Source organism: Trichechus manatus, unplaced genomic scaffold (assembly GCF_000243295.1).
Source record: "Trichechus manatus latirostris isolate Lorelei unplaced genomic scaffold, TriManLat1.0 scaffold00151, whole genome shotgun sequence".
Taxonomy (NCBI): Eukaryota; Metazoa; Chordata; class Mammalia; order Sirenia; family Trichechidae; genus Trichechus; species Trichechus manatus.
The window spans coordinates 6,027,321-6,053,881 of record NW_004444087.1 but is presented as its reverse complement, the minus strand read 5'-3'; the positions used below and the strand labels follow the sequence as shown (position 1 = coordinate 6,053,881).

The 26,561-nt window shown below is 47.1% G+C and overlaps 1 protein-coding gene across 3 annotated transcripts in view; it reads left to right on the top strand.

The window, feature by feature from the left end:
- Positions 1-26,561, top strand: part of CUX1 (cut like homeobox 1) — a 449,005-nt gene that overhangs the window by 397,186 nt on the left and 25,258 nt on the right. Inside the window, exons 21-24 of one of the 3 annotated variants that reach the window (XM_023740266.1) lie at positions 2,808-3,110; positions 8,436-8,624; positions 15,337-15,601; positions 20,004-21,107. The exons of the other annotated variants lie outside the window; for them this stretch is intronic. Coding sequence (XP_023596034.1) covers positions 2,808-3,110; positions 8,436-8,624; positions 15,337-15,601; positions 20,004-20,703 — 1,457 coding nt within the window. The 3' untranslated portion in view covers positions 20,704-21,107. Of the gene's footprint in view, positions 1-2,807; positions 3,111-8,435; positions 8,625-15,336; positions 15,602-20,003; positions 21,108-26,561 lie in introns of those variants that run through there. 3 annotated transcript variants of the gene reach the window in all.

The window sequence follows — 26,561 nt, the reverse complement described above, 5'->3', positions numbered from 1 at the left end:
CCCTGTTCTTCCAGAAAGCATTATTTTAATCAGAGGGTTTCATTTGCTAATTTTTGGAATAGGAAAAAAAAGCAGTGTTGACAACATTTCTTTGTTCTGTCAAGATGGAGAGACAACTAGCTTGGCCCCATCCCACCCCCGTCAGAGGGGCCTGGCCACCTCTTCAGGGGGGCCCTGGGTGTTTATCAGTGGGTTTGGTTTTGTCAGAGTAGTCCTACAGCTGGAGCTGCAGGGCTTTCTGTAAATAGCTTTCTAAAGAATGACTTTTTTCCAAAGTGATTGTCGTGAGGGTATGGATTTGTGTGTCTCCAAGGAGGCCATTTGCTGTTGCATCTGTCCATGCCTATCCAAAGACGTGGGCCTGATTCTGCTCTCTGTGACCTGAGACCTGGTGGTGTGTATGCGTGTCTATCCACAAGTAAACTGTCTCCAGGAGGAGCGCTCATAGCTTGAGTTGTTAGCCGTATTTTAGACACCAGCTCAGAAGGTAATGCCTTAGAGTGGAGAAGCAGAGACAAGCCTGCTACAGCAAGTTGCCTTCTGGGATGGCTCACTTCCCCAAGAAGCAATTTCAAGGCCCTGACAGGACAGGGTTTTGATCTTCAGGGTTTTCCTTCTCTGTAGTCATGGCCGGGAGCACAGAGAGACCTCAGTATTGTGTGATGAGGCCTCTATTTAGCTCTCTCAGAGGTTCTTCACAGCAAAACAACGTACAAGCAGCTTGCTGAAAATGCCTAGAAGAAAGAAACAAGCAGCTGCTCCAGTGACTCGGTGAGCGCTGCCTCCGCTGGCACCCAGGACAAAACAGGGAGGCATGAGAACAGCCAGCACCATGTGGTCTGTGAGCCGGGCAGCCATGATTTTGACCTTGCTGTGGGTTAAAGGACACAAACCTGAGAAGAGATCTGTTTATCATGTAGGGAATTCATGCCATCCTTGACAGTATATAGTGAGCAAGATGGATGATCTGCCAAATTGGTCCCTCGCACGAGTGAATCAGGGCAAATTCACAGTACAATTCCTTTGCTGCTTCAGATACAAAAATAACATTTGCTGGGTTTTATATCCAGTTGTATGATGACCTGGAGGTGAGCAGCGAGAAGAAATCTGATTTGTAGGATTCATATTGCCTTAAAGATTTATACGGGCCGTTTCTGCCCTTTACGCCTGTCTCTTTTACATCTTGCACAAACCAATTTTTTTTAAACCTGATTTTCTAGGTTTGAGGATACAGCTTTATGTGATTATGGAACTCTGTACAGGTTCAGGAAATAAACGGGTTTATCGGTTGAATTGCAGTTGTTTTATTTGAGATTTTTCTCTTCCTAGGTATTTACAGAGACTATTCCTCATATTTGGAATACATTTTCCATTCTCTTGAGTTCAAAATAGGTTGTTATCCTGGGTGTAAAATGTCCAACTAAGGACATTCCAGTTATATGGTAAATTGAAATTAAATTAGTACTCAGTATATTTTCTTTTTAGTCAGGTAACAAGTATTTTGGGTACCTACTGTGGGTACTGATGTTGGCTCAGTGACCCACTAGGGCTGAGAGAGAAGCAAGCAAGAGGGAAACCTAACCCTGCCCTGTGACTTATCATCTCTCTGGAGCCATAGAGCCAGTTCTCATGAGCCTACGTGAGACTGTCTGGTCAGCCCTCGTATGTGGCACCGTGAGGACTTACATGTAGTGCTCAGCACGGGTGGGGAAAGAGAGTGCACCAAGACACGGGGCCAGAGCAGATTTTACATGATGGCCTGGACCCCAGCACTAACTTGCTGTGCAGTTTTCCTCCTGGACAGTCTTTCTCTCTTCAGAAATTAGAAAGTGGCCAAAGTCTTTATTCCAGACATCACAAAACTAGAATCTAGCCTATTTTGTTGGCTCCTATGGGTGATGATATTGGAGAGGCCAGAAAGTCCCATCACCAATAGTGTGTGGTGACCATTCCGCCTGGGCACCTGTAATCATGCCAACAAGGCAGAGGTCCTTCCAAAGGAAGGAGAGTGTGGAAACCCAACTGTCCACACCAGCCTAGGTCATCTCTGCTGTCTGTTACAGCGTGGCATAGAGGAACAAAGAGCTTGGTTTTCACAACCAAGCAGTACTGGGTTTGCCCTATACAGCTCTGAAATGGAAAGGCAGGAGAACAGAATGGGTGCTCCTTTCTCTTTGGTTTCCTCAGTCTTCTTCTAGAGATGGGTGGTATGGAGCCTTCTGGGCATCACAGTAAAAACCAATCTGGGATCCTGAGCAGCAGCATATTTACTTAAGGAAGACTCAGCACTGGGCTCTCGGGGGGCCAGCAGAGAGTCACTGAGGCCTTAGGCTTCTTTTTCAAAGGTCTTTATAACTGTGGTGACCACACATCATAGGAAACCATCATTTAAAACAATCTGCCCTTTTTTTCTGTTTGTTTTTCTGGAAAATATGGACAAAATAATCTAGCCAAGGTACTTCTGAATTATAGAATTATGGGGCTTCGTTAGAAGAAATCATGACAGTGTTAATACATGATTAATGTGAAAGATACTTTTTAACAGAATGCGCTTATTTCATGCCTTCAGAAACCTCTTATTTAAATCCTTAGTTTTTCTACTGTTGCTGTTTTTTGTTGTTTTTGAAAAAAGATTAGCAATTACTCCATCAAAAAAACTATGAGACAGTCATTTAGGTTCGTACAGTACCATAGTGTTTATGTCTCATATAGGGCATTTAATTAGTATTTCTTAGATAAGTAAAGTGAATGTACATGGTGAAAAATAACTGTTCTAAGCTGTGGTTTCTCATGTGTTTTAATTACAGAAAGCACTCCAAAGACCTCTGCCAGCTGTAGCCCTGCACCCGAATCACCAATGAGTTCTAGCGAGTCAGTGAAGAGTTTGACTGAACTGGTCCAGCAGCCATGTCCCCCCATTGAAACAAGTAAGGAGGGAAAACCACCCGAACCGAGCGAACCTCCAGCTTCAGACTCCCAGCCCACAACCCCACTGCCTCTCTCCGGACACTCAGCTCTCAGCATTCAAGAATTAGTAGCCATGTCGCCAGAGCTAGACACCTATGGCATAACCAAGAGAGTCAAGGAGGTGTTGACAGACAACAACCTCGGTAGGTTCTCTTCTCAACTACTAAGTCTATCTGAGTCTGTGAAATTCTAGTAGGAGTAGGAGTAATAGTAGCAACAAAACCTGTCTAACTTCATAGAGGGTGATGAGAATCACCAACAGCACAAAGCTGATTCCCATGAGGTGGTGGTCAGACAAACCTCCACTCTCCAACCTTTTCAGTAATTCTAACACCAGCCATCCCTCCCACAGCACTCTCTATGTCTCTTCTGGGTTTGTTAATCCATTGCAATGGCTCACAGAACTCATGAACTGTACTTACAGTTAAGTGGTTTATTAAAGAACAGGGTACAACTTAGGATCAGGATCAGCAGACAACAGCTCAGGATCAGGATCAGGAAGCATATAGGCAAAGTCTCCCTGCTTCTGTGCAGGACAGCTCTCTCAGCTCCTCTTTACCATGCAGGCCTCTTCTCAGTCCCCCTCAGGATTAGGCCCCTCTTGGCCTTGCCATCTGTCATGTCACCACCAACTTTTGCCACAGGGCCACTTCTGAGCCTCTCACCACCAGCTCTGCTGCTAGACCTGTCACTGTCTACCGTGTTACAGCCCTGGACCCATGTTACAGCTCTTTTAGGAGATTCCTTTTCTTTTACTCTCTCTCCCCTTTTTTCTTACTTCTACTTCTTTCTGTCTCTAAAAAACGTCTGTGGGGTTGGCTGCTTAAATACACAAACTCCTTGTCAATTTCAAGGCATGGCATTCCCACCAGGGCTATAAACTGACCAATCCCCTCTCAGTAGGCCACAGGCACTTTGCTTACATACTAGGCTACAACTCATCTCTTTTACATAGCCTATTAAAACCAATCCCTACAAGTGCATACCAGTCACAGGGCAGGTTGCATCCCAGGGCCAAACAAAAAGTATCAAACCAAAAATTGTTTACAGCTTACCCAGGAAATGTCAAGTCAACCTGGACAAAAGTTACAAACCCTCTAGGGTAGAAAACTACGGCACAGCTCAGGGCTTAGGGGAAAAAATCTCTCAAGCTCTTTTCTCAAAGAGCCAAGGCAAAAGGCCGCATAAAGGAACTCATTTCACCGGAGTCCTATGGAAGAACGGCACCTGGAAGGGAACCCTCAGGCTGAGCCAGCAAAGGGCCTTAAACTTGTATAAGCTACCTCTAAGAACACAGAACTGCCTAAAGTTGTGACTACTAAGGGGCTAACAAGGGTGCTTCTACAGGCCAATCCTAACCCCGCTCCCCATCCCTGTGCCCCTTCTGGGACCACCTGGAAGACACAGATGTGGGCCACAGCAGGCTTAGGCAGTCCACTCAGAATGTCCCTATTGGGACACACCCATTGGAGCACCAAATCTTTGGTGGGCACCCGAGCTGGGCAGGATCCACATCGGCCCAGCAGCACCTGGGACCTGCAGTATGGCTTAATGGAAGAGTATAACAGACTCTGGGTTCAAATCCTAGTTCTTCTATTTACTGCGTGTTATTTAGTGTGATACTGGGCCAGCTACTTCTACTCTCTGAGCCTCCTCAGTAAAACTAGGATAATAATACCTAAAGTCAGGTTTATGTGAGCAGCAGTAATCCCTAGCACCATACCTGGCAACTAGTAATCTATTAGTATTGTTGTTCCTGCTGTCTCCATGCCCCAGGCCCACCCCTCAGATGAGGCAGCCCCTGGAGAACTGAGTTCGTTACCCCTCCCGTTTGTCCAGCATGTGCTACAGCCTCCTGGGGACTCTGCTGAGAAGGCTTTCCCTGCGGGCTCCATGTCACCCCCCTCGTCAGTTGCTGTGGCTGTAAGAATGTTAGGGTGTTTAGTTGTTTTTAAACCATTGTGTTCCTGCAGCATAGCCTTGGCCAGACATGGTTCTCCTGGCTTAGGCATCCAGAAAATGGAAACAACCATTCCCCCACATAGTTATGTCCTTCTTATTTCCTGGGTGTCAAAGTTGATTAAAGGGGCTCCCTTCTCCTCTGCAGTACATGTTAGAACAGCCCCAAAGAGTGGTCAGAATCTGTCCAGTGCCTTCAGGAGGGACCTCGTGTGTCTTCTGTTTTTTCCCAGGGGAGAGGAAAAGGGAGTATCAGTAAGCTGAGTTCCAGTACAGTTTGCCTAGTGCTCTAACAGCCTGGGGACTAGCCCGGCTCGTCTGGTTGAGGCCTTCTACCCCGCACAGCCTCTGCAAATCATTGCACAAAACAGAACCAGAAGCAAGTCATATCAACTGAGAGTGTTTTTCATTGTCAATTCATAAAAAAAAAAATTTAGCTATTGACTGAAAAATTTCCTAAGTCCCAATTTTAGTTATCTAGTGCTGCTACAACAGAAATACGACAAAGTGGGGGACTTTAACAAACAGATTTAGTTTCTCACAGGAGGCTAGAAATCTGAATTCAGGGTGCCAACTCTAGAGGAAGTTTTTCTCTCTGTGATGGCTCTGGAGAACAATCCTAGTCTCTTTTGAGCTTCTGCTCCTGGGTGATCTTCATGTGGCTTGGCATCTCTCTTCCCCCATCTTCCCACATCTCTGCTTGCTAGCTCGCATTTAATCTCTTTTATATCTCAAAAGAGACTGACTCAAGATACACCCTACACTAATCCTGTCTCATTAACATAACAAAGAAAACTGATTCCAGAATGGGATTATAACCACAGGCATAGAGGTTAAGATTTACAACACATTTTCGGGGGAAACAGTTCAATCCCTAAGAGTCCCTTATGTTGATCAGTTACTGAAATTACACAGATTCCTAGACTTCGAGTCATCCCCTACTTCACAGTTTTGTCACAAGTCCAAGGAAGCAGGCCCGATATATTATTGCTGTCCACTCCCCTAGAAGAAACGTCATTTCATGTAAAAGTTGAAAGCCATCAGAAGAAAGCTCTCATTTTAAAACATTAATGAGTTGTAAGATGGTGGTTGCAAAGCCATGAATATTGAAATCTCATCCCTGGTATTTCCATCATTTCTCCGCCATTGCTGCAGTTTTCGGCTGAGTGGTGCAGCTGCTGTTAGGTGCTGCAAAAGGAGCACCACAGTGGCCTAAGGAACTTCATTTTCAAATGCTGGGAAGCATGAATCAGTGATCTTAGGGTGAAATTTTTCATCCCAGACAGATGATGTCCTCATCTTTGAGCAAGAACTTCCAGAAAAGCTTGGTAGCGGTGTCAGCCTGGGTTCAGAGATCAGAAGCAGTCTTTGTGGTTGCCCTAACCGGTCTTAGCTCTTCAGGGAAAGTGGCTCCCTCCCCTCCTGAGGTCTTAGTGGAGTAGTGAACACAGAGGGGCCGGATTAGAGCTGAATTGGCAGCAAAGATAACTCCTTGGTCAGAACCCAAGCATCCTCTTAACTCTTGACCTGGGATCTTGTGGTGTTTGTCGGTAACCCCCTGAAATGGTAGGCAAAATGTTGTGTACGTGTGCATCTTATCAGGTAAGGGCCTGTAGCTTTCTTCAGGTTCTCAAAGAGGTCTGTGACTCAAAAAGGATTAAGAACCACTGCTATGACACCTCTACAAGTCATACAAATAACTGTCCAGTACAGCCGGGTGGGCCAACAAATAATTAGCTGTTCATATATTTTGCTTTCCTGAACATAGCAAGCTCCTTGAAATGGAAGGAGATTAGTTTGTCAGATCAGAATTGGGTAAAATTCTGTACTACAACTACCACAGCCTCCACCAGACCGAGTCCAAAACAACTAGGTGGTGCCCGGCTACCACCATCGACTGCTCTGACAGGGATCACAATAGAGGGTCCCAGACAGAGCAGGAGAAAAATGTAAACAAAATTCAAACTCACAAAAAAAGACCAGACTTACTGGTCTGACAGAGACTGGAGACACCCCGAGAGTATGGCCCGCAGACACTGAACAACCTTTTAACTCGGTGCTGAAGTCACTCCTGAAGTTCACCCTTCAGCTAAAGATTAGACAGGCCTATAAAACAATCACACACATAGTTCAACCATGTATGAAACCAGATGGGCAGACCAGCCCAAAAGCAAAGACGAGAAGGCAGGAAGGGACAGGAAAACTGGACGAATGGAAATTGGGAACCCAAGGTCGAGAAGGGGAGAGTGTTGACAAATCACAGGGTTGGCAGCCAATGTCTCAAAACATTTTGTGTATTAATTCTTCAATGAGAAACTAATTTGCTCTGTAAACTTTCAGCTAAAGCACAAAAAAAAGGTAAAATTCATTTAAAACAACAGCAAAAAACTACTAAGGACTTGGGGCATTTATAGGCTAAACTAAGAGTTTGAAAAGCAGAGAAACAATGGGTTGTCAAAAATCAGTAAATTTATCTTTAAGTTAATATGACTAATGCAAAAATAATTACTTTCTCAAACTCGAACCTTAACACACAGTGAGCCTTTACCGGGGCCCGCTCTTAAAAGGCAGTGCTACGTCACTTCCTTCCACAACTACTCTGTGAGCACAGGCGGAGGTGTTTCCATTTCACAGATGAAGGAAGTGAGCAGCAGAGGGAATAAGCCAGTCACCCACAGTCACCCTTCTGAGGGGGGAGGGTGGAGAGGTTCCACCTGACAAATCCCATGCATTTACCTTCTCTCGCTGGGTGGTTCAGCTTCTCGCTAGTTCTCATTTATACCTTTAAAAGTGGTGACATTCTTAACCCACAGCTGAGTGGCTCTCAGAGAAGTGGAAATTCTTTTTAAGCTTCTGAAAAACATTGGAACTGTAATGCTGCTGTGCTCTCCAGACACGCCTCCCTCTGTTGAGCCTGAGAAGCAGGCTGCTCACCACTGCTCAGAGAAATGTGCGAGGAAGGGGTTTGATCCCCTTTGAGCCACAGCCAGCAAAGGCAGTTTTGGCCGCAGGAGCAGACTGTGGATTTAGAAATGGCCTGCTTTTCAAAAAAAGTCGAACTGAGGAGCTCTCTCCTCCTCTTTCCTGCTGGGACCCTGGGTCAAGTGCCCTGTTTTCTCAGCAAGCCCTGGTAACCTTGCTGATTGTGAATGAGGCAGTGCAGCAGGCCCTCTGGTCTGAGGTCGACAAGAGAGGTCTCGCGGTGGGAGATTTAGCTACCTCTGATAAGTGCCACAGGTGTCATCCAGGCCTAGTTTGTCCAAAGCCTCAAAGCTTTTTGGAGAGAAATGTTGTTTGTTGTGTATGAGCAGAGTGCAGTACCAACTCAATCACTGATGGAGTCAGTTAGAAGTTGGCCTCTTCCAAGCCGTTGCTCTGAGCGAGGACCCAGCTGGCCAGACTCTGGGCCTGCAAGCCTGTGTCTGATTTGAACCTTGATGTCATGTACTTGTCCTACCAGATGCCCGGATCTCAGTGATGACCTCTCTCGGTGGTTTTGTTTCCTCTAGGCCAGCGCCTATTTGGGGAGACCATCTTAGGGCTTACCCAAGGCTCTGTCTCCGACCTTCTTGCTCGCCCGAAGCCCTGGCACAAGCTCAGCCTGAAGGGACGGGAGCCCTTTGTCCGGATGCAGCTATGGCTGAATGACCCTAACAACGTGGAGAAGCTGATGGACATGAAACGGATGGAGAAGAAAGGTAACTCCTGCCCTCTGCCCTGGTGAATTGCTTTCTTATTTACAAACACGCTGTTTCTTTTAAATCCTTCCCGTGGAGCTCACTGGGCACACTGACTGGGCCAGGGCACTGTCAGGCAGGCAGAGGAGTTTTTTACTGTCACCAACAGTGACTACTCACGGGCACTGGGAAAATTGGTGGCTCTGTCTACCCAGCAGCCTGAAGCCGGAGTTTGAGCATTTGGGGGACACTAATGATTTCTCACAGTTGCCCGGCAGTCAGTTCACCCCTTTTCTTCCTCTGAGGAGAATAAGGCCGCCAAGGAGAGTGACATAGTACTTGGTGGGTGGTGGTTTGTAGTTTTTGTCATCTTGTTGGGTCGGTGGAGATAAAACATTTATTGAGCATGTACCATGCACCAGAAGCTTTCTTATATTATTTTACTTAAGTGATAATTAATAAATCCATCTTGTAGATAAGGAAACTGGGGTTCAGAAGGGTCAGGTGCTTCCATTAAGGCCGCCAGCCTAAAACATGGCAGAGCAAATCCCTTCCAGAACAGAGCTCTCTTTCACTCTTACTTTGTAGCCTGTAGGGACACAGCCTCCCTAGAGAGAGAAGGGCCTGTATTGTCTCCAAAAGCATTCAGAGCAGATGTTGATGAGCAGCCTTCTTGTACCCTGTAGACTACAAAATAGAAAATAATAAAGAGGACTGCACCTTCCTGGTGGAAAGTAAGGCCTACTTTGTCTCACGGTTTGCAGCCCCAAGTGCCAGCCCCGTTAGTCAGTCCACCCCTTAGAAGGGCCCCAGGGGTGGATTAACCAGTAAGCAAGGTACACACGGGCTTCCTTGTGCTTACTTACTAATCGGTAGTGCACAATTTCACATGTGGTCAAAGATATGGTGAAAAACAGGTGAAACTGTGCACTACCGATTAGTAAGTAAGCACAAGGAAGCCTGTGCATACCTTGCTTAGTGGGTAATCCGTCCCTGAGGGGCACACAGTCCTCAGGTCACTAAGAGTGCAGTGTGCTCATGAGGTGGCTGAATTTGAATACCTTAAATGTAGATACTGGACCCAGCTGCTGGTCTGGCTGTAAGCAGCTGTGATCGCCCTCCTTAATCAGTTGATCTCAACTAAGAGTGGACGTCACACCCTGCCGTGGGGCTCTGCCTGGCCCCATCCCCAGAGCATGTGGGGGGTGGGGAGCCAAGCCAGTATTGTCTTAACTCACAAGGGGACTCTGCTGTTGACTCCAGCTGAGCGTTAACTGTTCTCACCCAACTAGGGAAAGGGCTGGAGCTCTGGGAGGGAGCAAGATGTCTCTGTAGCTGCCTCCTCCAGGAACTCTGTGGGACTGGGCCCTTTTATAGTAAGACTTCCACTTATTGAGCGCTTAGTCTTTGCCAGGCACTGTGCTGAGACTTCACATAGTCCACACAGCCCTATAGAGTACAGATGTCATTACCCTATAAACATGAGAAGCAGAGAGTTATAAAACGTACCTAATTTCTACAGCTGGTTTAAGCAGGGGGCAGGAATTCAGACTCAGGGCTAGACTCAGGGCTGTCTGGCTTCACAGCTGGAACTCTTCAGTATATGTTCTGCCGCCTGTGCTCAGAGTCTGCCAGTCTGGCATCCGAGGACACTGCTGGCCTACTGGTGACCACTCAGTTACGGCCTTCCTGCCACCAAGGGCCCCAGTGGGCTCTGGCCCTACCCCAGGCATGCGGACCAAGGCTCTGACACAGGCATAGCCTCCTGGGCAGAACCAGGCAGCACTTCCATCTCCAGAGGCCTGATGCCACATCACCCAAGAAAAAAAGTCAATTTTAACTGTTTAATTATGGGAACTTCAAACATAAACAAGAGTAGAGAGCAATATCACAAACCCAATACGCCTGTCTATCACTGAGTTTCAGCAGTTGTCAGTACTCACAAACAATTTTAAAGCTTTCTACAGTCTATCAAAAGGCGGGACCCCACAACCGCCTTGAGCATGGTGAGGCTGCTTGCTGCCCCCTCCCCGCTTGGAGCCAGTATCTCTGAACACCATGGCCAGCCCCTTGGAGGCCACCTGTTGACCAGCCTCCCGTTGGTTCAGAGATCAGGAGAGAAGAGAGTTCTGGTTTTACCACCCTGGTGTGTCTCTCATCCTGGGCCAGTAGGAAAGGACCTTAGCCTACCACAGATGGCTCTTCAGGGGCCTCCCAGGCCTCTGCTCTTCCTTCTCCATGGGCTCTGGGCGCCATCTTGTGTTACAAAAGAGTTATTGTTTAACCAGGACACAGGCCCTTCCTAACATCCCAAGGGCCCTTAAGAGCAGCTGTGGCCCTACTGTCTTCCCTCCACACATAGGGCAGAGGAGTCTTCACTCACCCCTGCGGGAGACCCAGGCACCTGACCTGCCACATGGGGCAATGGGTGGCCATAGTACAGTATTGCTCAGAGTCCATGGTTACCGTCAGCTACTGTTGATCCTTCCGCCCCAGGGAGGGCACTGGAGAGAATCGCAACCAGAGTCCAGCTCACTTCTTTCTGACCTTTGACGAGGTCATGTTCATTTTCTGTGGGGGTAATTTATCTTCTCAATTGTTTCCTAGTTCTAATAATAAAATGGCAAGTTTGTTAAATAACTGTCTATATCTGTAAAATGAGGATAATAATGCCGACTTTATCAGGTGGTAAGGATTAGAAAAAATATACCTGGTAAAGCAAAAGCACATGTAAGTGCTCAATAGATGGTAGTTACTAAAATAATTTCTGTTCCTTTAAAAATATTAAAATAATTTGTAATCCAGACCACGTGATTCATACGTATACTACGCTTCTTTCTCTTCCATAAGCTTTTTTCTTCTCCTTTTAGCTCTAACCTTTTATTCCTTTCCTTATTTCTTTTTTTCTTATAAACCTTCTTTCTCTACGCTAGTCTGCCTTCTGCCTTTCTGTCTCCTTCATGAAAAGGCCCTTGAACCACATGTTCACACAGCCTCTCTCATGCGCACCCGACACGGTCTCGGTGGTCTCAGTGGGCTCAGATGGACCCTGACGATCTATAGTCCTCTCTGACATGTCCTTGAGACCTGAATTCCAGTGCTGCCTTTGAAGTGCCTAGGGTCCTGGGGACACTGCCTCGGGTGCCTGCTCACATGCTACAGCATGGCGGGGCAGGGACACAGCCACCACATGGCATGGTGGGGCAGGCAGCACTGCCCCAACAGCCTGAGGTCAGATCTCAGTTCTGTCACCTGCTATGTGACCTCGGGCAAATCCTTTAACCTCTCTAAGCTTCCATTTCTTCATCTGTAAACAGGGATCATAATGGTATCTCCCCCACAGTGTGACTATGAGGATTAAACAGTAAACGTTAGCGGTTGCTACTGTTGATGATGATTACTGCCACTCTTACTATGACATGCCAGTTGAATTAAATATTATTTCTCATCTTCTATCAGTTCTGAGAATTTTTAAAGACTTTTCAGGCTGTATTCCACGCTAACCCACTGGAAAGATTGATATGGATGAGTCATCTGCTAAGGAAGTCAGAATGGTTTTTAACCGTTCTGAAGCTTAGCTGGCAATTAATGATGCATAGAAACAGACAGGAGTAGATGAAGCACAAATAACTTCATCTGCAGAACATATAATCCAGAAATTATGTCCCTTTTACTTAGCAGGCCACTCAGTAACACATCTCCAAGTGACAGTCACCACACGTTGAGTCTTTGAGCCTAATCTCAGCCTCCTCTTAATCCTCTGTTCCACAGTAAGAAGACAAATTAACAGTACACGTGCTCCCCTACATCCGCACGTCCCCAGTCTTTTTGCCACCTGCTGTCTCTCCTGCCGCCCCATAATCTGCTCTAGCCACCTCTCCTCCGTTCTTGGGTTGCACCCCTGCTTCCTTTAAAGTCTGTTTGGGCAGGCTTTGCCTTAAGTCCCCTGCTCATCTCCATCATCTACCAACCTCCTGCTCACTCTCTACTTTCTGTCAAGACTCTGGGGGAGGAGCATAGCCTTCCTCCATATGCCTGGGGTGTTTTACTGCCCATGTGGGAGACCCATCTGACCTGTCTAACACCCAGGCCTCAAGTTCTTTAGCCTCCTTAACCTGTGGCTCTTCCCTAAATCTCATTATCACCCAGAACTACTGTGTATCTCAAACCCTACATCCACGTACCCCATTCACTGGCCACATTCTGCCGTCTCACCATCTTCCTCTTTACATTCCACCTTCCCGTCCTCTAGCCCCAGATTGCCTCCAGACCCTTGATGTCCTTTCCCATACTTTCCCCATCACTTTGCCCTCTGCTGCCCTTATTTCCTTTCCCAGGCATCCTAGACACCATAACCCATCCCTTCAGTACTCTGGCCAGTATACTCATGTCTCTGGTGTCTTTCCATTCCTCTTCCCCTAACCTTGGATTAGTGCTCCTGCAAGTTTTCTCCACTTGGATACTGCAAGTTTTCTCTTTGGCTTCTGGGTCCTGCTAGAGAATATCCCAGAACTAAATGGGTTAGTGCCACCTCAGGCTTGTAGTCTTCAACCTCAGTGGGATCTTCTGTGCTTCTCTCCCACATCCTTAGCCATCCGTCTCCGCATCCCCCACCAGTTTCATACTACCCCTGCCCCCGTCTCCTCAAGACTCCTTTCCCATCTCCTCTTTCACACTCTCATTATGTCACCTTTCCTCCTACCTTCCTACTTCATAAAGAGAGCAAAGGCCATCAGCTTTCCCCACCTCAATACCTATGAACTTGTGGGCATCTCTACCCATCCTCAGGTACCTCCAGTGACTATCCTCTCTCTCACCTGTATGTCCAGCTCTCTTTTTCTGTCATCTCTCTCCCCTCAGCTTAGAAACATTCTCAGCTCTCTTTCATCTTTAAAAACCCATCCTCAACCCTGGATTTCCCATCAGAAGCCACCCTGTCTCTTGCTTTTCTTTTAGTTATGCTTCTTAAAATAGTAATTTATACTCCTTGCCTTCAGTTCCTCATATCCCATTAACTGTCCAGTCTACTTCAGTCTGGTTGCTGCTCCCACGACTCCAGTGTGTCTGCTTACCAAGGTTACCAATAATCTCCTAATCACTAAGTCTGAAGGGCGTTCTGGGTCCTTGCCAAACTTCCTTTTCTGTAGCATTTGACACTGTTGACCACACCCTTCTCCTTGAGAGTCACTCCTCTTCTGTAATGCCATTGTCTCCTGGTTTTCTTTCTGTCTCTCTCTGTCCCTCAGGGGTTCTTCCTTCTGCATGTTGGTGTTTTCTAGGGTCCCATTCTTGGCTCTTCTTTCTTTCTTATCTACATTTTTGACTTCAACTATACTTTCTATTCTGATGGTTCCCAAATTTCTCTCCCTAGTCCAGACCATTCTTCTGAGCTAAAAACCTATATATCCAAGTGTCACGTGGACATCTGGATGTGGGTGGCCCAGAGACTCCTCAAATCAACATGCTGCCCAAGACTGATCCATCATCTTCCTTCTTTAATCTGCTCCTTCCATGGTGCCCAACCCAAAGACACCACCACCCACCTCATCTCCCAAGTCTCCAGAGAGCCATCCTTGGCTCCTCTCTCCTTTACTCTCTGATTTAATCAGTCACCAACATCCTGTCAGTTCTACCCCTTAACATTCGCAAAATCCATCTGCTTTTCCCCAATCCCATTACTGTTACCGTTGTGTGCCATTGAGTTGATTCCGACTCATAGTGACCCTATAGACAGAGCAGAACTTCCCCATAGGGTTTCCAAGGCTGTAATCTTTATGGAAGCAGACTGCCACATCTTTCTTCCCTGGAGCGGATGGTTAGTTCGAACAGCCTTTCTTTTGGTTAGCAGCCAAGTGCTTAACCACTGAGCGAGCCACCAGGGCTCCTTCCATTATCATTACCTAAGTTCACATCTTTATCATTTTTACCTCCTAACGGAACCCTTCCTTCCAGTCCTTCCCCATCTCCTCCATTCTCCAAACTGCAGCCAGAGCAGCCTTTCAGAAACACGTATCTATCATCGGCTTGATTATAATATTTTCATTCTCCCCATTACCTTCCAGGTGAAGTGCAAACTTCTGGCCCTCCCTGGCTCTGCCCATCTCTCTAGCTTTATCTCCTACAGTGTCTCCTCCACCACCAACCCCCTTGCGGGCACGCGTGCGCACACACACGCACACGTACGTACATACACGTACTTTAACGGGCTGTTTTGCGCCTCTGTGTCTTTGCACATACTGTTCCAACAATAGCCTCCTGCCATCTTCTACCTCAGTCCCTGTTTTTTCTGGCTGATCCTTCCTTGTCCTTCAAGATTCTGTTTAAACATCCTCTCCTCTGGGAAGCCTCCCCTGACCTCCTCCCAGGCTGAGTTGAGTAATCTCCCTCTGTGTCCCCCATGGTACGCCGTGTTCACCTCCCTTATCGCACTGTACTGTGGCCATCTATCTATCCATGTCTCTGTGTCCCCCCTAAACTGTTAGCTGTGCCAGGACAGACAGGGACCTCATGTTACAACAGAGCAGACCCTCAGTGAGTGTGTGTTGGGTGACAGAATGGCTCTAGTCCAAGTGCTTTGAGATGCTCTTGGAAAGAGCAGGGCAGAACGACCAGCTGCCACAATCTACACAACAGGAATGGAGAGCTGATGGTACATGGTCATGCTAGTGGGGGTCGGGTGTGGGCCCTTTCACTCTGGGCCTTACATCTCAGTCTGACTCCTCTTCCTCCCCAGCCTACATGAAGCGGCGGCACAGCTCAGTCAGTGATAGCCAGCCCTGTGAATCCCCCTCCGTTGGCATTGACTACAGCCAGGGTGCCAGCCCCCAGCCCCAGCACCAGCTGAAGAAACCCCGAGTGGTGCTGGCCCCTGAGGAGAAAGAAGCTCTGAAACGAGCGTATCAGCAAAAGCCATACCCGTCACCAAAAACCATCGAAGAACTCGCCACCCAGCTCAACTTGAAAACCAGCACCGTCATCAACTGGTTCCACAATTACAGGTACGGCCCTGCCATCGCCCAGTAAATGGTGGCTCTGAGAGTGAGCCCATTCAGCCCCGGGAAGAGGCTGATCTGTACTCAAGAGCATGGCCATCCATGGCACACTGGGGCTAAGAACTTGGTATTTAGTTGCTTGGCTAGTTTTCTGTGTTTTTTCCTTTTGAGTTTTTAACTCCAGAAATGTAGGCCAAGTCTCTTCTAAATCAGCATCATGTAGTCAGAGACAATCCACTTCTGCCATAACCAGAAAAAAATCACCTCTCAGTTGTATCATTCAATAAGGGAGAGTGTAGGCATCCATGGTCCATAGCAGCAAACATTTACCTCTGAGCAATTTTTTTATGCTTTCTCAGGGTCTTCTATAGTATTGTTTTCCAAATTAGTTTGCTTAGCTTTGTAAGTAAATAAATTAAGTAGTTTAAGACCCTTTCTTTTGGGAAAGTTTATGAGCTAACAAAGACTTAACAAACGTCTACTAGATCTCCAGACACTGAGCAAGTGTTTTGACCAACATTATATCACTTGATCCTCACACCTATATCAGAGATATAATAGTATCTTCATTTTACAGATGGAAAAACAGAAAACTTGCAGGTACAAAGGGCCCGGTGCTCTCCTAATAGGACAGGGTCGACAGGGAATAAAAATGTTTGGAGCAGATAATGGAAATCACTGAAGGATAATGAATTGTTGGTCATAGCTGTAACCAAGACTCCCTACTACTAGAAACTAAGAATTCCCAGTGGCCTGATAGAAATTCCTGCTTAATGCCTTTTAAGTAGCCATCTCGATTGCCAGTTCTCATCAAAGCATCATTTTTTCTAGGGCTCAGTAAAACTGGGGTAGGTAGGTGCTCCTGGCTATCCCAGGGTAGCAGGTACACCTGTGTAGCCCGTGCAGTTGGAGCCCTCATGGTTACTTACCTGAACCTGAAACCAGTGGCAGGCAGTGTTCAATCATAGACAGTCATGGACTAGCAGAGAAGTTCTGTCCCTGACTGGGCCCTGCCTCTTCTAATAGGTTCTGTCAGAGTTTCTAATGGGGCCCAGTAAACCACCCAGGTTCTGAATAAATTGGGAATTTTCTAAAATATTAGATGGGCACCAGATAACACCTTTATTGCTGAGAAAGGCTAAGTTAACAGATACCACTTAGTGTAAGCACCAAATGGACCTGCTACCTGCACCCTAGAACCAGGCACGTTTATCCAACATGGTAGCACTGGCTCTAGGACAAAGAAAGTAGATAAGCTGAGCGCAAACCAGCTTATTCATCCCAAATTTACAATCAGGTAGTAACAGAGGCAGAGGGAAGCCAGGAGTTACAATAATGGAGCTCCCCCTACATGGAAGGAAACTTCAAAAGCAATAATGAAGCCCCGTCACTACCCGCCCCTTTCCCCCACCCCCCGCAACAACAACACACCAAGTGAAAATGAAGGAGAATGAATGGAAATGTGGACAGAAGTTCCCCGGATCCTCTCCTTGCCATGTGTTGTACAGTCCCATTTTTACTTTCCAGACACAGAGGTACATTCGAATATGTGCTTTCAAGCCTTCCACAAGTTAGGTCCATTTTAATGCAAGTATTGTGACTCTGGACAGGAGCATGCAAAGCTGTGGATTATTGAGTATTTGGGCAGAGGTACTTCCCAGTTACAAAAAATATCTCCACCCAGTAGAAATTCTTCTGAGTCCTTAGGTCTTGGCATTCTGTGATTCTTGTATGACTTGTCTAAAAACCAGAATTGCTTCCGAGACCTGGGCTTCCTGCACCGGAAGATAATCTTCCTTGTGAACACAAAGACAAACCTGAGATAAGAAGGATGATGTCTCACATCTGTTGAGCACCTAGTATGTGCCAGGCAATGCACTAAGAGTTAAATCTCATTAAATCTTTCTGTCAGCAGTGAGGGCGGTGCTTTAGCCGCATTTTACGGAGAAAAGTTATACACATTGATGGCCAAGCTGGTGAGTGTGGAAGCCAGGGTTCCACCCAGGTCGGAGGGCAGCCCAGATCCTATGCTCCAGGCATGAATTTGTCCTCTTCCTACCCCTGGCCCTTCTCCCTCAGCCTTAGAGCTTATAACAAGTGTTCTGTCCATCAAAAGGCTGCTGGGTAGTAAGAATACTTTTTTTTTTTTTAGTGTCTAATTTATGTCCTGTACTATACAGTTAATATTTTATTAACTCTAAATAACATCTCTGCGAGAAGATAATTTTCTCCACATTTGTCAGATAAGAAAACTGAAGCTCAGAAAATAACTTGCCCAAGTCGTACAGCTCGTAAGTAGAAAAGTCAGATTTCAAACTTGGCTCCAAAAAGCCTGTACTGTATTCTGTCTGGGTCAGGCTGCCCCTGAGATGCCAAGGTCAGTACTTTGTAGGGCAGTGGCCTGGCTGCCTGTCTAGCCTCCTACCTCCCCAGCCAGAGTGAGCAGCGATGGGGCATTGACTCCACCTGGCATTCTCAGCTGCCAAGGGACTTAAAAGCAGGGCTTCAAACCAGTTCAGTCATGGTCAACAAAGTGAAACCGGGACAGACCCGAATTTTTACAATTTGAGTGATCCGGAACGGGAAAAAATTATGAGTCAACGCCTTGGAATGGGAGACTTGGAAGAGACATAGTGAGCCCTCCTGATGCAGGAGACTGAATTATTGCATGAGAGCAGAGAGTGACACACATTCAAAGTGGTACAGTCAGCCACCATCTTTGAGCGGGGCTGCTGTTTCCGACTCAAAATCTCACGAATAAGTGATGAGGTTGCTATATGACACGTAGGCTGCCCTTCTTTTCTAAGAGTGAGATTAGGTTTCTAGTAGAGCTTCGACCTGTAATTTTTCCCTTTCTGGTTATTGTTCTGGTTCACTCAAATTTTACAAAACTTCGGATCTGTTTGGGTTTCACTTCCTACATCCTCAGCCATGACTGAACCATGAAGAACCAGTGTGAAGCCCTGCTGAAGAGCCAGTAAAAAGCAGGCTCACCCTCACAGCCTAGTGCCCAGGAGCCTATTCCCAAGGCAGGTCCAGAGAAGGAGGAAAGTTCGCTGTTACCTCTAGGAACTTCTGGGAAGTTTCTCAGGACCTTACCCTGCAACTCTAGATCAGAAATCTTCCTCCTGGACAAGGTTCAGAGCTCCACATGCAGGGAGCAAATAGCTATGTAACAGATAACAACTCCACCAGAGTACTGACCTGTTGACTGAACTACAGCCATATTCTCCCTGGCTTCAATACTCAAGAAAAGTTTACCTTTATGGAGTTACATGTAATGCAGAAAATATTTTCATGCATGCCTGCCCCAAGTGCTTTTCTGCAGGCCCTCTCTGTGCAAGACACTGGGCTTGGTGCTAATTGACCTAAGATGCTTTTCCACTAATGATTTCCACGTTATCAGAGGTTTCTTCAACTCGAGGGAAGAAACAACTAGGGAGACCTCTAACTGGGCCTATACTGTGAGCATGATGAGAGGAGTAACTTTGGAGCAAATACAGACTTAAAAAGAGCACCCTTTCATGGGGTCACCAAGGGCTCCAAAAGAGAAAGCAGCCCTTCAAGAGATGGTAGTGTCCCTGCAAAGTACCAGAACATATTTTCCATTGTAGGTTGAACTTGGCTTGATTAAAACTTAATTTGTTGGAGCACATATTTGGTCTCTTCCTGCTTGATCAAAAAGTGACCCTTCTCTGGTCTTCTCCTTTCAGAGGAGGCAACTATTTGAAAATACACAATTTGGTGAGATCCTTACCTATCCTGGACTAGAAGCCCCTAACTCTGTGGCTCAGGGCTGGAAGCTGAAGTTTTTCTCTTTGAGCATTTTCTAGTAACTGTTCTCTCTCATGAAGTCCTGATGAGGAAGCAGTGGTTATGAGTCAACTTGGCAGTTTCATTTATTAATTCAGTCAGTATTTATTCCTGTATACCAAGCGCAACACTAGGCGTGGGGCTTGTGAAGAGTAAATGGGTCCTCTGCTTTTACAATCTAGTAGAGGGGATTTGCCATTAAATAAATAACATTGGAGTTTTATCCTAGTGGAGAAGAGGAGAATGGCATTCTAGTCAAGGGACAACATATTCAGAAGTACCAGGCAAGAATGAGTTTGGGAAACCCTGGGAGCTTTGCTCAGGGTCTGTTGTAGGCTAGGGAAGGTGGGCAGTGACACAGGAGTAGGGTGCCCTCCCGGCTGTGGAGAGTCAGTTGGCCACTAAGGCGCTTTGGCTGTGCTCTGGGGGCAATAGGAGCCTGGGGGCGCTAGGTGGGAGTGTGACGATGCAGTGCGGTGGGGAGAAGGGCAGAGATGGTGGGCTGGGTCTGGCAGAAGGCCCGGGAAGGAAGGGCCCTGTGCCTGCGGGTTCACAGCAGCCACCTCACGGCGCTCTCACCGCTTCTGTCTCGTAGGTCCCGTATCCGCAGAGAACTGTTCATTGAAGAAATTCAGGCCGGGAGCCAGGGCCAAACCGGGGCCAGCGACTCCCCGTCGGCCCGAAGCGGCAGGGCAGTGCCCAGCTCGGAGGGCGACAGCTGCGACGGCGTGGAGGCTGCCGAGGGCCCGGGCGCTGTGGATGCCGAGGAGTCGAGCAGCCCCACGGCCGCCACCAAGTCTCAGGGAGGGCCAGCCGAGGCGGCCGCGGCCCTGGAGGAGCGCGAAGAGGCGCCGCGGCCGCCAGAGAAGGCGGAGCCACCGCTTTCGGGTACCCCGGCTCCGGACGACGCCGATGACGAGGGCCAGTCAAGGGCTCCGCCGCCACCGCTGCCGCCAGATGGCCCCGCGGACGGACCGGGGCCCGTGCCAAACCCTGCCGCCGCGCCCGCGGCCGGGGAGGACGCCGCTACCTCAGCCGCCTCGCCCGCCGAGGGCCCCGGCCAGGCCCGGGAGGGCGCCGTGAGGAGTTCCGCTTTGCCAAGCACCAGCGCGCCGCCGCCGTGCGCCCGCCGGGCCAGCTCGCTGCAGAGCCTCTTCGGCCTCCCGGAGGCGGCAGGAGCCAGGGACTCGCGAGACAACCCCCTGAGAAAGAAGAAGGCCGCGAACTTGAACAGCATAATCCACCGCCTGGAGAAGGCCGCCAGCCGGGAGGAGCCCATCGAATGGGAGTTTTGAGAGGCCGCCGCCCGGCCGAGCCGGGCCGTCGGGCCAGTAGCCGGGAGGGGCGCGCCGACCCGGGGCCTGGACCGTGTTGCGCACTTACCGCCCTGCGGGCCACAGGGCAAAATCGCCATAGGCCAAGGTGCATATAGAAAACAAAGGAGCATTAAGCCCAATCTATGTCGTGTTTTCAAGGAAGAAAACGGAAATGTGTAGTCGAGCTTTTTTGTACCCTGAAGTGTTTTTTTTATTGCCCTAAGTGATTTCCACAGATTCTGGAATAACTCTTACAGCTTTGCCTTGCGCCCTCCTCTTTCGTGTGGGCTTAAAAAAAAAAAAAAAAATCAAACCCACATATTAAAAGGGGGCTTTTTATCTGCCATCTAATGGCTTCAGAGCGATAATACACTATTATCTTCTTAAACCAGGAAAAAAAGTGGGGGGGGGGGATTTTCAGAAAAATTAAAAAAGAAAGTTTTTGTAGCTGTTCAGTTGCCACTAAGAGATTGCACAGTCAAACCGACTCTAAACACACTAGTTTGGATTCCTAAATATTTTCAAGAAAAGAATCTTCTCATTTGAAACTTTGAATTAAAATAAAATACATTTACTCCACATATTTTTTAACAAGAAGAAAAAGTCACATCAGGAAAATATCTGATTTTGTGGTAGCTGATGTAGTGTTTTCTTGTACATGAATAGAATCCTGACATGTAGTGCACATTGATCCATAGCTTTAACTGACTCTGGGCTTTTGCTGACCAGGGTTTGTTTAATACACTCCATTCTAGGCCAAATCAGGACAAAAAGAAAAGATCCGAATCTAGGTATTTTATAATCTGCTTTTTAACCTCTAACCGCAGAGCACGCTGATCAGACCTCATATCTCGGAGGTTTAGGAGACAAGTTAGAACTGTAGCATGTACCTGTTCATTTTGTTTAATTTATGGTGTCTTATGTCTGTGTTAGTGCGTCTGCACATGTGCAAGCATTTAAAGAAAGGAGGAAAGAGTAGGCCGGTAAGGTCACAGCAGGCAGTTCTGGGGCCCTATGTAGAACCTGGGGCCAAAGTGGGGTCCTGCTTCTTGTAGACAGCAGTCTTTCCTTGGCACAGAAGGCACCACACCTCACACCACTCTCCCGGGCGCCTGATGGACTGAGCACTACCAGGGGAAGATGCTCCCTGGGCCTGGGCAGGGCTTGCGCGCGCGCTCTCTTTCCCTTGCTTCCCACCACAAGCACTGATGACTATGTTGAAGTCGTGGGAAGCTTCCTTCCCTGCAGAAGAGAGAACGTGGCAGTCTGGGCTCTGCACCCACCCTCACAGAAATGGCCCAAACTTACACCAAAACGTTGATGCTCTTCACTTCCAGACCATTTGCCCTTCATTCATTCTTCCTCTTGGAAAGTTCTTTTATGCACAGTTTAGGATAGTCTAAGTACAAATCAAAAGTCTAACTTGTCTCTGATTCCTCCTGTTGTCTATGTGTAGATGCGTGAGAATAGAGGCGGATGAGAGTGTGCGTGTGTGCGTGTGTGCAATTTTATACGTCTGTGTATTTTCTTAAGTACCTGTGCACACATAGAGTGCATTACTGCCACCTTTTTTCAATAAGCTGTTTTATCAGTTATGGCTTCTACAAGTTTGCTAATTTAGACTCCTTTATTGCCATATCTTTAAACTAACAATAGATGATTTCGGTATATATATATATTTTTTTTTTTTGCTTATTTATAGGTGCTGTATTTTATTATCTGATTGTTAGGAAGGGATGAAAGGGGCAAATATTCTTTAGAGGGATAGACTGCCGGCAGTATTGGGTATAATTTACAAGATGTAGTTGTCATACTGTATATTACTGATTGAAAACTTTTTGACCGTATTGTGTATCATTGAAACCTTTGTCTTAGGTCAACATCTTTGGATGACATTTTAATGGTGCATTCATTATCTCTTAAGTTTAATTAATATTACTTTTTTTGATTTGGGGGGGTGGGAGGGAGTTACAATTTTCAAGGTATGCTCCCGCTATTACACCTCAGTGTGCTTGTATTAATTAACTTGTAGGACTTCGACTGTAAGATGTGAAACCACAGTTCTTGCATGATATTTTAGAAATTACGTATTTCATTTACAGTCTTTTTAACCTGCAACTGCAGCACTTAATTCAAGATTTCACAATTAAGAGTCACTACACTAAAGACAATGCCTTTTCATGAATACGAAGTTTCCAGAAGGCTCTAGGAGGCTGGGAGGCAGGCCGTTTGGTTGTCTTTGGATGGTTGCATTATCTCTGAACTTGAAATCTGATTCAGTGAAAAATAGAATTCAAAACGGAGGCGCGTAAGGGAAAATGGATTACCATCTGGCTCGATTCAGGTGTGTGAAGAAGAGCAAGTTCGCGTTAGTGGCCCTTAGGACAGTGAGTAGCAGAACCACTGACAGTACTGTGGTGTCCTCTCCACGAAAACCTTGAGGGATTTGTGTCATCGTGTGTGAAGAAGCTCTAAATATCATTAGAATGAAAAGAAGGAAGTTAACAGGAAACATTAGGGTAGTGTTTTAGTTTTAAAGGCATGACTGTCATACAAAGGTGTTATATCTGAGGAAATTGAGACGTGTAGATCTGTCCATCCTAGTGGCCAAATAGTAACAGTCCAGAAGAGCCACTTGGGCTCTTCCAAGCAATTGAATCATTTTTGTTGGTGTTCTGTTTGTTTGTTTTTTAAGCCAGAAGAATTGGTTATTGTTGATTTCCATTCTGTCTTTTTGCCAGACTTACATCTGCGTGCTCGATACAATCAGTTGGTTAAATTTTTGTTTATGGTTCTGTGTATTTTTTCTCGATTATTTATTTATTATTATTTTTTTCTTTTTTGAGATCCCAATCCCATAATCTCTTGTGTTATCACTGTCTGTAATACTTCTAAGAGCTGCCACTAAATAACACAGAAGCTTGTGGAGTGGGAGTGTCCCCCTCATTGGGCCCCTCAGTTTGAGTCTAAGGGTTGATCTCTCTTCATGATAAGCAATATTCAAGTGCCTTGAAAAGCATCCTCTTGTTGTGGTTTACTTTCCACTGGCTGTCGTTCCAAACAGTAGCTCCCACAGGCAGCAGACCCTCCTCTTCCTTACTCTCTATCAGCTTAAAAAGCTGATTTGTACCTCTCCCCTGGGGGAAATGGTCCCGTATAAAACACTAACACTTAATTACAAGCTCCATTATACCATTTTAAATGGCTTCTTTTTGTTAATTGGAGGCAGTGTTTGTAACTCTATAGTTAAGGTTTTTGCCATTACTTAGCTGGCTAAGTGGAGACTCAGCATAAAATCAGTGTTCACGTTTAGCCTCTTGGCCCTAGTTCCTGCCTGAGTCCTCTGGTGGTGTCTGAATTGGAAGACGTGTGGGTTCTGTCCAAGACCCATCCCTGCTCACTTCCACCTCAGAAAAGGGAGTCTTCTCCCTGCGTAGCTCCTAGGTAACCTCCTCTCTCAAACTTCTGAATCAGTCAGGATGTCTGTCTGTGATTTGTTTACCAGATCTCTCTTCTTTGGAAAGGATTACCACGGCCAGTTAGCTCACCTCAAAGATTCTCATAACCAAGCTGCCTGAGGAACCCCATGACACTGAGGTGGCTTAGGTCATTTCCTTGGGCAGGATTGGGCAGATTGGCCCAGAACACAGGTTGAGAGAAGTCTCAAAAAAATGCCAGGATCTTGACCCATATGACTACTATCGAACCATGGCCGCTATGTCTGGGAAAATCAGTGAGGCAAGAGATAACGGTTTATGGCCTCCTTGGAATAGTTCCTTGTACTTGCAAAGCACAGCTGCCTCCCTGCCCAGTTTCCTTCCTGTTGGCTTCTTTGTTTTTTCCCTCATTTAAAAACCAATCTGTCAAATGTAGACATTCAGGTCTGCTGGTTGATGTTACCGGCCCAGAGGGCTACAGAGCTTTGGGGTGAGATTTCGTCCGTGCTCTTTTCATGGCCAGGAGAGACTCCACACACACACACACACACCCACACATCCCACCAGGCCCAGACCAGCTCTAGGAGGAAGGAAACAGTCCACCCACCTCGCCTGCCCGGTCTGCCTCCCAGCCAGGGCCATGTCAGTCAGGCAGCTCATGAGCAAACCAAGGAGGCAGGTTGTGCTCTAAGAAGGGGGGAAAGCTCTGAGCTGCGGCCAGCTGTCCCAAGTTAGGGAATCAGTCACACCCCTGAGAGATCAGAGCAAAAGTGCAAGTTACCGGGTGAGCGCAGGCAGGTGCCTCCCCATAAAGGCTGCACTGGATTCCTTTGTTCCTCCTGAACTCTCGTTCTTTGATACAGGGGTGCTTAATGAACTCTGACATTCTATGCAATGTTTTTCATTCCTCTGATTTTAGAAAAACTAATCTCACTGAATTAGCAGAGGAACCAAGGAGAATATATGCATGTCCTTCTGGGATCAGTACAAAGTAAAATGGTGATAATGACTTACTAGATTTTGAGCTGGTAGACAGCAGTCTTTGCCTTAAATGCAATATGACAGGCGCCTCTCAGCAGGCCTATAAAAACAAAGGCTGCCCTTAGTCATTCCATGCCCCTACTCTGAGGCCAGGGAGCCAGCTGTGTGGGGGGAATGGAGCAATGCGAGGTTCCAGGAATGTGTGGGAAGCATGGTGGGCTGTTATTGGCGTTACTTTAGGCTGGATGTCCTCCCTGTCTTCACATTCCTCATTTGTTCCCTTCTACCTCACTGACCTGTGTTCTCTACTCGACAACACTCCACACCTCCTATCCCTCAGAACTATGAGGCAAGTGGGGTGAGGGGGGATAAAAGGCTAGAAGTGGGGCAAACGTGGGTATATCTTGGCCTGGTGGGCGGGCTTTTTCTCTGTGAACACGATGAGGACAGACAACTGTGCTCATAGATTTTTCTCTTGGCTTCCACCTGTTTCTGAAGCTCAACAGCTGTTCCCTGAGTTCTGGGGTCTTTGGTCTGCTTTGCTTTTTGCCCATTCCTGCTCAGCTGTTAAGATCCATCACAGCCATTCCCCTTGCCGTGAGCTGCCCCAAATTGGCCACATGAGGACACCACCCCAGGATTCCTGTCTGGCGATGGTGACTCTGTAGTTATTGTTGTTTCTAGCTGGCACTAGGGGTTGTGATGTTAGTAGCGTTGTGAGTTATCCTTTGGAAACATCTAAAGGACGGAAGAGGATCTGACTTTCTCCAGTCCACAGGCCCAATCTTCAATCACAAGAGCCTTTCTTTCAAAACAATGTTACAGTTATCACCCAATGCCGAAGAAAGCCAGCTCCCAAGGCTGCTGGTTGGATGTGGCCAAAGTGGTCTCCTGGCGGAGAGAGTTGGGGAATGGGGGGGAGGGGCCTTTATGATTTTGTCATCATCATGAGCTTGTGTAAAAGCTCACCGTTAAATTCACCCCCAGTTCTTTTGCAGTTTCATTTGGGCCTGATGACACTAAGGAAGCCTTCATGGCCCCCAAGGCCCTAAGCAGCAAGGTGGGAGCATGGGACTCTTCCTAACATTGGGCAGTTCCATCTCCAGGTGCATTTAATGCCAGTCTGGCCAGGACACTTGCATGCTAAGACAACAGTCCGATTTGACAATATTTTTATTCCTGTTCTGCTTTTTGAAATAATGAAACTACCAGGAAAAGAAGGGAAAACAAGTTCCCAATTAAAGTTCCAAAAAGATCCAACTTGTGAAACAGAGATGTGCTGAAAGCTAAGGGCAAAACCCGGCAGGAATCAGGTCAGAAGAGAAGGGGGCATTGGAGCATCCAGCAGAACCCAAACAGCTCCGGCCCTCCTGGGCTCTTCCCCACCCCGGAAGCCCCAGCAGCCCATGTGCCTCTTCT